The sequence below is a fragment of the Rutidosis leptorrhynchoides genome, chromosome 2 (genome assembly GCF_046630445.1).
Source record: "Rutidosis leptorrhynchoides isolate AG116_Rl617_1_P2 chromosome 2, CSIRO_AGI_Rlap_v1, whole genome shotgun sequence".
NCBI lineage: Eukaryota > Viridiplantae > Streptophyta > Magnoliopsida > Asterales > Asteraceae > Rutidosis > Rutidosis leptorrhynchoides.
In genome coordinates, this window is record NC_092334.1 from 655,183,388 (window position 1) to 655,195,760 (window position 12,373).

At 33.7% G+C, this 12,373-nt stretch overlaps 3 protein-coding genes across 3 annotated transcripts; 2 read left to right on the forward strand and 1 right to left on the reverse strand.

Moving 5' to 3' along the window:
- Window positions 1-851: 851 nt before the first annotated feature.
- Window positions 852-4,647, forward strand: LOC139893809 (uncharacterized). The gene is made up of 6 exons (XM_071877000.1): window positions 852-1,113; window positions 1,644-1,692; window positions 1,874-2,000; window positions 2,097-2,167; window positions 3,735-3,807; window positions 4,273-4,647. Exons 1-6 carry the CDS (start codon window positions 912-914, stop codon window positions 4,381-4,383), a joined length of 633 nt encoding a protein of 210 aa, XP_071733101.1. The 5' UTR covers window positions 852-911; the 3' UTR covers window positions 4,384-4,647.
- LOC139893808 (UPF0496 protein At1g20180) lies at window positions 4,120-5,673 on the reverse strand. Its single transcript, XM_071876999.1, has 2 exons — window positions 5,627-5,673; window positions 4,120-5,517 (listed from the first exon to the last, which is right to left on the reverse strand). The coding sequence occupies exons 1-2, from the start codon at window positions 5,655-5,657 to the stop codon at window positions 4,496-4,498; spliced, it is 1,053 nt and encodes a 350-aa protein (XP_071733100.1). The 5' UTR covers window positions 5,658-5,673; the 3' UTR covers window positions 4,120-4,495.
- Window positions 5,674-8,931: 3,258 nt separating this feature from the next.
- On the forward strand, window positions 8,932-10,041 carry LOC139890169 (UPF0496 protein At1g20180-like). The gene has a single exon (XM_071873065.1). The coding sequence runs from the start codon at window positions 8,932-8,934 to the stop codon at window positions 10,039-10,041; it is 1,110 nt and encodes a 369-aa protein (XP_071729166.1).
- The last annotated feature ends 2,332 nt before the right edge of the window (window positions 10,042-12,373 follow it).

Here is a 12,373-nt window from a genome sequence, read left to right on the forward strand (position 1 = left end):
TATGAAATTGTCAAATCGATATGAGAAGATGAAATCACTAAAATATACTAGTAATAGTTTGCAACAAAAGATTGGAATTACAATTGATATTAACAACTTGAAAGATGATATATCACATACTTTTGCTTGAAAAAAACGTTGGTTGACAAAGGAGATATGTATGCCATGTCAAATTACACAACTCACATGTCAAAAACAATTGGCAAGTTAACCTTTTTTATATACTTAATGTCAAAAACTATTGGCAAGTTAACCTTTTTTAAATACTTTTTGGATCAGGCGATACCAACATAATATAACATCCTCAATGATAAATTTTCAATTTTATTTAGGATTTGATAACGGTAGCCCTTAAGGGCCCTTAGGGGTTATCGTTAACGTGCATAAAATAATTGTACAATTCAATAACCGAAATCATAAAGTCAATGTGTAACTACCATGTACAATCATTTTATGCACATTAACAACAACCCTAAGGGCTGTTATTAGCAAATTCTAAAATTATGGAGTAATAATCATGTAAACTATCTTTCCTTTTTTGTAACACAACAAAAGTATTTAATTATTTTGTGTTACAGGCTCACAAACTACGCATTATTAACTTGAAGATTCAAAAAATACTTACGCAAACAACTTTTTTTTTTTTTTTTTAGTATATACGATTTATACATGAATTTAAAATTACCATCATTTTGATTAATTTCCCATAAATATTTTTAGTTAAGATATAGATTAGGAATGCATTTCTGAGTCCAAAGGAATTAGGTTTCTTAGCCCACCAGCCCAAATGTCAACGAACCATCAAAAAACAAAGTATCCAAATTCCGCGTCGGGTCGAATCCGACATACAAGTTGGGGAATTTTTCCCTCCTAGGTTAAACCTCACTTTACAAAATTTCAATTGAGATCAAATGACCAACCAAATCGACGATTGTGTGGCAGATAAAGAATCACAAGTTATAATTGTTGCTAAAGATAATTCAGTTGTCACTGATTTTGAAAAAGATGATAGCGAAAAGGAATTGCACGAGCTTTTGTTACCAAATATTAATGATCTTCCGCTTTATCCCATATCTGCAATTGAATTCAATTTTGTTACATATTTTGTTGCTGGTATGTAACTTTTGTATTAATTTTTTTTTATTCTTATTATTTTTTTTTTTTTGTAATTGCCAGTTATGATACTAAAACCCTATAAATTTTCATTTTCAAATTTGAGAAAACTAATTGGGGTTTATGTAACTGGTAGCTTTTTGGGTTATCAGTAGTGGAAGAAAATTGAAGTCAAAAGTATGGTAACTTTTATTTTAAAATAAATGTATTTAGCAAATTTGGAGTAACTGAACTAGTTTGACTTAAAAAGTCAAACTGTGATCTTTTCTGTGTATATATTTTCATTGGATGTTAAATAGGTTCTGCTGATTCATGAACTTAAATAACTAAGATTGATTCCAATGATTTGTTCTATTTTTTATATCTTTTGGTTCTCTTAATGGTTTAATTAAGTTGTGCTAATTAAAAAAAAAAAAAAAAAAAAAAAAAAAAAAAAAAAACTGAATACATTATGTTGAGAAGTATGAAGTTCTACATTTTACAAGTAATAAGTGTGCTATTAATATGTTTTTTGTTTGCGTTCTTTTTAGATTTTATGAAGCCAGAGCACGATCAGTATATTTATCGCCATCCAAATGGGTATGCATCTCAAAACGATCATCGTTCTAGCTCCTCTGTTTCATAAACTGAAGTTTGAACTTTTATTTTTCTAATTGAATTTACTGAATGCTGAAAATGGTTATCCATAGCAATTAGTCTGGTCTATTTATAATATAAAGAAATCAAATTTTGACCATTCTGAGCTTTTTTGTGCATTTAGATTGTGTGTTATTGGCTTGGCCGCTGGTCATGTAGCCTTTAAGGATGAAGGAGGAGTAACAGCAGTTGACTTTAATGTTGGAAAGTCAAACCGAAGTGAGATCAAGGTCACTGGGAAGCGTAAAAGGGTACTTCTATTTTTATGGTATTATATAGTTGTGACACATTATGTTGTCTAGATGATTTTGAAGATGGAAATTTGCTAATTTTACCCTGAAATGCAGAATGCACAACATTTTGACTCGAACACGGCTTTATGCAAAGTATGCACTAACAATACTTTCTATATCGTGAGGTAAATATTCTCTTTTCAACTTTGTTCTGTAAGACTGTAAGTTTTTGGTTCATCCCCGTCATTACATCCATAAATGTTTTTTGTAGAAACATATAACGATCGTATACACACACGAGCGAGTTAAAGACGGATGAGATAAAAACTATGAATCAAAGTAAATGAACAATATTATTAATAAACAATGAACTTACAATTCATTTAAACAGACAAACAACATTGGTTGACCGGGAAGATCGAGCATGATCTCCCCCCAACCTTTGGATTTACCAAAATCGGCTAACCAGAATAGGTTACACTCATAACTTTAAAACGCAGAATGAACTGGTATATATGTTGGCCTGCATCCTGTTCGCACGAACGGGCATTTGTTCGTACAAATGAGAACCTCATTCGTACGAATGAACATTCTATTCGCACGAATGACCAGTTTCACGCGTCTAGATCAATTCTAGGTGTACAACATAAAAGATAAACATTCCTTAACTATTCGCTAGGCTACGCACATTCAAACTATGTATCAACAGTTTTCAGAACAACAACAACAACAACAACAACAATACCCAATCCCACGAATGTAGGGTATGGGGGAGGTGGGGTGTAGACAATCATTCCTCGAACCCTAGATTAGAAGAAAGTCCCTACTCCACCCGCGGGTATAGAACCCGTGGCTAGATAAGATCGTCCCTCCCTCTTCTCGAAGAGCCAAGAGATTGCTTCCTAAAGGACCTCCGGCCATGAATGCTCCTCCAAACGGAATAGTGCGGGCATACGTACCTGTAAGAGTTATGTGCAGAAATAGCAACCATACAAAGTATCCATAAAAGAAAACACATATAGCAGTCATGCACAACAGTAGGACAAAAAGCATGGATAATATAATGCGCAAAAATATGTAAATCCAAGTAGACATGCAAACAATCAAAATACACAGCCACCCAACCCATAATCCCACCCACACATAAGCATGTATAAATAACTATACCTAAACATGTATACATATAGAGCCATTCATAGGTATATATATATACCTAGGTACAGGTACAAGCATACATATATAAAATAATTGTTCGGATGTAAAAGTGGTAAAGATAGATATCTCTTCTTTAGGTGAAAGAGTCAACTCTTTAGCACAAATATGATGTCCTGTACAATATATGGTAACATCTTCTCGAAGTATTCATATTGTTGCTATAATTTTTTTTTACCACAGTTGAATAAACTTTCATTTACTTGAAGTTCGAAGATATCCATTATTCTCTTGGATTACCAAACTCAAACTATTGACTTTTACTTGCAACACACAGGGTATACCCTGTATTTCTGTTAGGAGGTTTCGACTCAAATAACACAAACAATTGAACTCAAATGCACCCACAAATCGATAAATGATTAAAGCGACACGAGGAATTTCACATGGTTATAATAAAATTTGATGTTATTTCGTAGCTTAGGGTGTATGGAAAATAAAGATTACAATATATAGTGTACATAACTTACGGAAACAAATAAAAAATTTCTTCCTCGATATTCAAGTTATAACTTATTTTAATTTCTTTATATTTGACAGATGTTGTATTAAAGGCTCTTTGTTAGAAGTAAACGAGCGGTTGATAAAGCAGCCGGAGTTGCTGAATTCATCGGTGAGTATACTGCTGTAATATGCGTGTGACACCGTTATATATCGAGTTATGTGCAAAGTTTTGTATAAAAATCATACTTATGTGTGCTTTATACATAGCTAAAATATGCTGGGTCACTTCTATATTAACTTTTTAATCATGTAAACAGTTGGATAACCATTTCTTTTGAGACCCTTTTTTCTTATTAATTTTTGTCATAAGTTGCATAAACAAATAGGGAGGTGATACTCACACACTGCTTTTTGATCCATACACACTTTTTATCACAAAACTTACAATTATCCCTAAGTTTATCTAGAAAGTTGAGCCTACAATATTATAAGTAAGGGTATAATAGTAAGTAAGTGTGTATGGATAAAAAAGGAGTGTGTGAGTATCACCTCCCAAATAAATTACCTGGGTATAAATTAAAAATTGTATATATGAATTAAATAATGAAACCTTATATTATGTTGTCAATTGCAGGCAGATCGAGAAGGATACATCGCAATTATCATGCCCAAACCGTCCGACTGGCTAAAGATTAAAGATTCATTCTTGACCTTTGATGATTACAAGAAACTTAGACAGCTCTAAACGGCTCCCGTTCATCGACAAATTTGCAACGTTGAATCAATTTTCTTTATATTTCAAAATTATTGACATATCTACAAGCGGGTTTATTAACTGAGTTCCAAATTTACAAAATTTAATCTTGTGATTTGGGCATTATTTCGTCTACTAAGAGTCTTCTTGATCTGTTCACATTAAGCAAACACAAGTAAATATGATCCTCGAGTTCTTCCAACTGTTCCATGAAGGTACTTTCATGAACCTTAAACTCTTTCATGATTTCCTCTAAAACATCCGATTTCTGGTTTCGAACATATCTACGAGCCATGGCCCGCCCAAATTCGATTTCATTGTTTAATCTTCCGACAAGCGAACCCATTGTGTCAAGATCTTTGATCATTGTATAAACCCCTTTTGCAGCCACGTCTAGTTGCGCACAAACACGCTTTAGCTCCCTTGTTTTGACCCGTTTCTTCGCTAAATTCTTCTTCTTGATGAACCCAAATAACCCTGGAGACGCAGCAGCCATAACCAAGCCATCGCACACGAGAACCATCAGTGCAATCGCCAAAACTAGATACAAAGACATAAGAGCGCAAGCCCCGGACTTTTTCAAAATTTTGATTATTTTTTGCTTTCTTTTAATCCTTATGTACTTTGTGGTTAACTTCTTTAACAATAGTTTGTGTTGTGTGTATTTGGGAAACTTCTCCGGACCAAAATCTGATAAAGGGTTTCTTGACGACAAATAAGAAGCAACCTCTTGGTAAGTTTTCGGCAATTGCGTACCTTGTGGGACCCTTTGCGCTAGCTTGATGATATGTTTGACTTTACGATGATTGGCGTTGACTTGATGAATCGACTCGAGAAGTTGTTCACATATTTTCCATGCTTCTAAACCGGCTTCGAAGAAATCAATTATTAGATGGTGGAGATTGAAGGTGTTGGCTAAGTTGGTTATGGTTTCACTTTGCGGTTCGAAAAGGATGTCATGTAGATCGTGAATGGATGATGATGATGACGTGTCATCAAATCGAATGTGGGTTTGAACTTTATTGCAAATATCTGTGTACGATTGTGTTCTAAATGCTTTCTTGTATTCTTCGTTAACATCCGTCTCTTTAACAAAACTCCCAGTTGAGTGTTTATCATGTTTACCTCAAAAGAACATCAAAACATACAATTAAACAAAATTAGATCAAGAATGACTCAATTTAATTTAAAACATGGATATCTAAAATGGTATGGAAAATGGAAATTAACATACCACTCAATCTTGTTGGAGATATAGACTTCATCTCTTTTTGATTTATCCCGAAATTCAACATGCAGTTTTTAATAAACTTAAGAAAGGTTAGACTAAAAAGACGTGATATGCATTTATAACCTAGCAACAAGAAACCGGGTCCAAAGTTTGTTTTATCACACGTTTGCTTTTCTCCCAAGTTATGTCATCGAAAATAAGATATACGTATATGTATGTATCTATCTATATATCTGAAGAGAAGAGATTTAGGAGTTAGAAGAAAATGAAATGAGGTGATGGGGGGTTTAGTAAACAAACCTTAACATCATCATTTATGAGTGCAAAAATGAAATTCGTGTAAACTGTAAAGTGATCCAATCCAATAAAAGAAAGATAGTATTTGAGATTAATATCCATGATAATAACTACGATTATCGTGGCATTTAGCATTGTTGTTAGCATGCAGAAAAATATTGTGCAATCCAATAATCGTCAATCTAAAACTAAATATTAATTGTTATAATGTACAATTCCTTTATTCATGTTAATGACATCATAATAGCCACGTCTAGAAAAATACTATATATATATATATATATATATATATATATATATATATATATATATATATATATATATATATATATATATATATATATATATACTATATATACTATATACTATATACTAATAAATAATAATAATTATATTATTATACTCGTAATTAAATTAATGTATGTATAGAAAAGGAAATCTCCTAAAGACAACAACTTATGTGTGCAAGAAAATAACTACCTAAGCCACTGCCACGCTAGCTATCCTTTCTTTTCGCTTAATTATTCAAGGCTTTCTCAAGAAGATGCTTATTGTACGAGAAGTGGTTGTTAACATTTAATACTAACAACAAAAGTCCCTAAAGTCAGATAAGGTTTATGTCTATCTTAAAACTTAATTACCAAACATACAAGGCGCTTTTATTTATTATCATGTCCTAATTTCACACTGCATTTTTAACTTTGGTAAACTTTTTGTACCCATTGTTTGTAAAACTCAAAATATACACCTATCTTTAAAAGATAACCGGCTTTTAGAAGTTATGGATAAATATATGTGAACACGTGTGTGATGTATATATATCAAACATTCGAGAGTGAAAATATCCAGACAAAGCGGTGGTTTTCTTTTGAACGGCTATAGCCTGTAGGAGTCACTGGCAGAATCCGAACTCGATGTCGGAAACCACCCACCCAATTAATTCCTGTGGAATCGTTATAGTCTTACCGCCCCTCGGGAGGAATCCCACGAGAAATCCATACGGGAATCGCATGTGGTCCCTCAAGTGAGGTTCGAACGCAATACATCCGAGACCTATGATCATTTTACTTTTGATCAGAATTTTTTATTACATACAACATAACTGTTAATTTCTTATAAACACGGCATATTACATTTTGTTTCCTTTTCCTAGTACTTTTTATTTATCTCGTTCTTAATTAGTCATTTGTACCTTCAACATCAGTTTTTAATTAACCATCATGTATCCTGAGACCTAAAATTCATTGCTTTGTACCTAAGAACCACCACTTTAACGTCGGTGTATTGGTGGTGACTTGAATTCTCAGAAAGGATGTTCAAGGTTCGACTCCTATGAGTTGTAAAATATTTCATTTGTGTATACATATAGTACAATTATATATTGCATAGTGTTGGTTGACCTATCAAATTTCTTGGTCAAAATATCATTGTGATTTGTGATATATATTAAATGAAATTTGTTAAGGTAAAGGAAATTTTGAGTTTGATTAATTTGTTTGGTAATTCTTACTATTAAAACGACAATAAAAATAAAATAAAAGAAGGAATGACGTACTCCTTACCAAACATACCATCCCATTAATCTATTTTAAACATGTTTCTAAACAAAAATCTTATACACAAACTTTAATTTAGTATTTATATTTTTATTATATTTATTTTATTATATCTAATAAATTAAATAAAAATAAGTAGTTCGCGTGGCTTAACTTGTTGGAGTATTTTCTTGGAAACATATCCATCTTATTGTCCCGTGGAATATTTCCTTATCTAGATTAATCTATGAAACTGTTTAGTTTAAGGATAAACCTCTTACTAAATGACATGCTTATGTTTGTAATCTTCAAGTGTTTCCTTTTTAGACAAATAATTATAATTATAATTATGGATGATGATGTTAAGGTTTGGTAGAAGCAAAGCAAATGAAGCTTGTCCTAAAGTAAACCAATCTCTTGGAATGTAGCAAAAACCATCAATAACAACCATGATTAATTGGCCATAATTCATGATCAAATTCTAGATATAATGTTTCTTGAGACGCATTTGGAAGCAATACTAACATCTATTTTTAATTACTTAATTGAAGATTTTCTTATAGGTATGCTTTAATTAAGATCTTCATTAATATGTAAAAATTATACAATTAAAAATAATCACTTTAATATTAATAATCCGTATTTTTAGTTTTTATCTACGTTAATTACAACGTTAATGAATAGGTTTAATAGATATAATACTCCATTAATTGAAACAATTAATTTCTGATAACAACAAACAGCTTTCTCCATATATGCTTTCTCCATATAATGGGAGTTGATTCGTATATCATTATTTTTAGTCATATATCACTAAATATGTATCAAATGATTGTAAATTATAATACATTAATACATATTTAGTAGAGTGTGGCTAAAAAGTGAAGTGGTGATGTTTAAATATAATTAGATATTAGATATTAGATATTAGATATTAGATGTTTAAATATAATTAGATTTCAGATGTTTAAATGTATATAATTTCAGATTTTAAACTATAATTTCAGATTTTAAATATAATTAGATATTAGATGTTTAAATGTATATATATCGGTATATGCATACGTGTACCTTATATTTAATGATCTTGGTGAAATAACGTAAGATAGAAGCAAACGTGTTAATGAAACAAACAATTTTCCAACTGTTTTAGTTAGCAGCCTATAAATACACATGATGGCTCGAAATTGTAAGCTTTCTTAGTTTTCTTGTTATCTGTTTATTTGCATCTTCTTTTTCATACCAATAAGATGCATATCTCCAAATTGAAATTTGCCTTTAATTTCACAGGTACAAATTTATACACATGTATTCATCATATTTAAGTTTTTTCAATTCTAGTGTTTGATAATATTTTCTCATAAATTAATTTTAAATCACTGGTTTTAGGTTGTTTAAAATTTTAATTCTAAACAATAAAAAATTTATACAAAGCTTTTTAAAACAATTAAATTAACATAGAGTAAGGAAATAATCATGTTAATTAACAATTTTCTTCTCTTGATTCTTGCAGTTAAATACAAGAAAGAATCGATGATCAGTAAGTCGATGAACGATGAGACCGATGTTAGTAAAGAATACTTGAAGGCATTTAGAACAAAGTCTTACTTAGATATTTGTCATAAAGTTCAAAACCACATGGGCTTGGATAAAAATGAATCATCTTCACCTTCATCCACATCATTAATTCGTGATCACTACATTCGCAAATGTGATATCTTGTTCGAACCACAAAACGAAACCATGGCTAACCTAGCCAAGACCGTTGACCATCACTGCCTACTACTCCTTGATTTTTTTGATGCTGGCTCAGAAGCATGGAAAATTTGTGAACAAATGCTCATGTCCATTCATCAACTAAATGCAAATGATCTTATAATTAAAAGAGTTATCAACCTATCCGAAAATGTTCCAAAAAGTGATCAACAACACATTACAATATACAAAGAACTAGCCTTTTATTCATCTTTGATGAACCCTTTATCGGGTTTTAGCCCACAAAACTTTCCCAAAATACAAAACCACCTTAAACTATTGCTAAAGAGGTTAACTACTAATAGGACAAGGATAGAAAGGAAGCGAAAACTTATCATATGTTTGAAAAAAACAACCGGTTGTGCACTTGTAGCTTCTTATACTATTATAGCAATTGCATTGATAGTTTTAGCATTTCATGGGTTGGTTGGGATTGTAGCATCTCCGGCTTTGATCGCATGTTCGTTAGGGTTAACCAAGAAGGCGAATGCGGCTCAGAAAGGTCTTAAGACAGCTGAACTTAAGAGGGTTGGTTTGGTACTAGATGTAGCTGCAAAAGGGGTCTACACATTGATCAAGGACCTTGATACAATAGGTTCACTTGTAGGAAGATTACATGATGAAGTCGAATTCGGAAAGGGGGTTGCTAGAAAATGTGTTGGAAAGTTAAAATCATCGGACGTTTTAGATGAAGTAGTGAGGGAGTGTAGGGTTCATGAGAGTCGCTTTACGGAACAGTTGGAAGAACTTAAAGATTATGTTTACTTGTGTTTGCTTAATGTTAATAGATCAAGAATGCTCCTAGTGGAGGAGATATTGCCTCGTATTTAAAAACTATTTAATTAAATAAACTTTTGTAACTTAATACTCCATTCGCCTCAAAATAACTCTTTAATTATAACATAAATGCGGATAATAATAATAATAATAATAATAATAATAATAATAATAATAATAATAAAACGGTCGCTGGGTTGCAGACCAAGCTCCTACGTCATGCGGGTATTGTTGGTCTTGGTCGTGCTTTTGAAGATGTATTGGGTCTGTTTAATAAAACGGTTGGGTTTGATATTTTAGGTAATCAGAGTGAGGTCGCTGCCCCCATACTCATGAAGAAATTGGCAGATGTTTATTTCACAAAGGTTACCGCTTCTGCAGAATCCACTTTTTCATTATCTCCCCGACAATCGGCCTTATGGAAATTGCAGCAGGGTGATCACACCTCTGCTTGGCTAAGGGCAGTCCCTATTTTGGGGTTGGGTCAGACGATGAACGCAAAGACTTACCAATGTGTGTTGTGCTACCGGTTGGGTGTTCCATTGTTCTCTATCTCGACGGCATGCTCTACCTGTTCAAGGATTTTTACTGGGGATATTTTCGGGGATCACGCGGTATCTTGTGCTGGTATGGTGGGTATTAAGCATCGACATAATGTTGTTCGGGATTCCCTTGTTGATGTTTGTTATCGATCTGGGATTTCAGCGAGAAAGGAGGTTGACATTGGGTTGTCTGGAGGGAACGACAGGACCCTCAGACCTGCAGATGTGTTACTTTATTCCTGGGATTGTGGTCTCGATGTTTGTGTTGACTTGACAGGGTCTTCTCCTTTGACACAGTCTGGGCTTTCTGACTTTGTCCCTGGACGTGCTGTGGTTGATGCGGCTCGTCGGAAGCGGGTCAAGTACGAATCTAGCTGTCAGGCGATTGGTTATGGTTTCATTCCTTTTTCATTTTCTTCCCTTGGGGAATTAGAAAAGGATGCTGTTTCTTTGCTAAAGCGGGTTCAGAAGAGTTCGATGGCGCAAGATATTGGTGCCGGTGCTGCTGCTCATATTTTTACTAGGATAGGTTTTGCTATTGCTAGAGGTGTGGGGGCCCAGATTGTCTCTAGGCTTCCCACTAATTTTTTGTAAGTTTTAATACTTTTAAGTTTATTATTATTATAATAATAATAATAATAATAATAATAATAATAATAATAATAATAATAATAATAATAATAATAATAATAATAATAATAATAATAAATCCCATTGAAACAAATTGTTTAAAGCGGATTTCTAACCATTCATCATAATAATAATAGCTTACCATAATAATAACCCAACTAAACCAACAGCTTCCGGTGCCGTCCCGGCCTCCGGCATCTCGCCGGAGGTCCGATGATCCTTCTTTCCCGCTTTTTTCCTTCCCTAATGTGTGTGTTTGACCTTTTTACGGCGATTTTGGGTGCAGCCGACTTCCTTTTTGCATCACCGGCGACACAGGCGGCGAATGCCTCGTGCTTTCCGTGTTTAAGGGGTTCGTTTGGTAAGTTATCCTCTCTGTCGTTCTTGGTTGCTTTTTCCGGCCGGTTTTGTTCCTCATGGTTTCAGGACCTTCGGCCCACCTCGGAAGTTCTCAGGAGACGATCTCCTGGTGAGATATGAAACTTGGGAGGTGGTAATGGCCTCCGGTCGTCAGATCTTGGGCATCGATGCACTTGCTCCAGCGTGTTTTCGTCGGATTTGCTTCCAATTTTCTTTTTTTTGTAGGTGTTCATGTCTGTCGGTCTTATTATTATCTAAAAATGGTGAGTATATGCTATTTGGTTGCTGCTGTTTCTGTCCCATCGTTGATGGGAGGTGTGGTGGTCGGAATCTGGTTTGTTTTCTGGCTGTCAGACGTCTTTGTCGTTTAAGAGTGGGTTGGGTTATAGACTAGCTATGTTGGTTCCGTTTCGCTCCATCTTTCATGTCGTCGTCTCCGGTTCGGGCTGGAACGATGTTTCCGCCGTAGTCGACTTTCTCGATATCGAAAAATGAGGTTTTTTGTTGTGGTCTCTTGAGGGCTTTTTCGACCGCCCCTTCGTTTGTTTAATCTGTATTTAGGGGGTTCATTCGGTTTGCTAGTCTCAGGGGAGGTGTTCTTGGATTTCTCGGTGGACAGAGCTTGCTGGTTTGTTGTTGATTCCAATTGTAAAGGCCCGTCCTAATCCACCTGGACGAAGTCTTCAACATTTGGTCTCATTGCGAGGTACTGACCTAAATATGCCATGAATGACTCCAAGTAATATCTTTAAAATGAGCAAATAAACAGCGGAAGATTTCTTTAATACCTGAGAATAAACATGTTTTAAAAGTGTCAACCAAAAGGTTGGTGAGTTCATAGGTTTATCATAAAA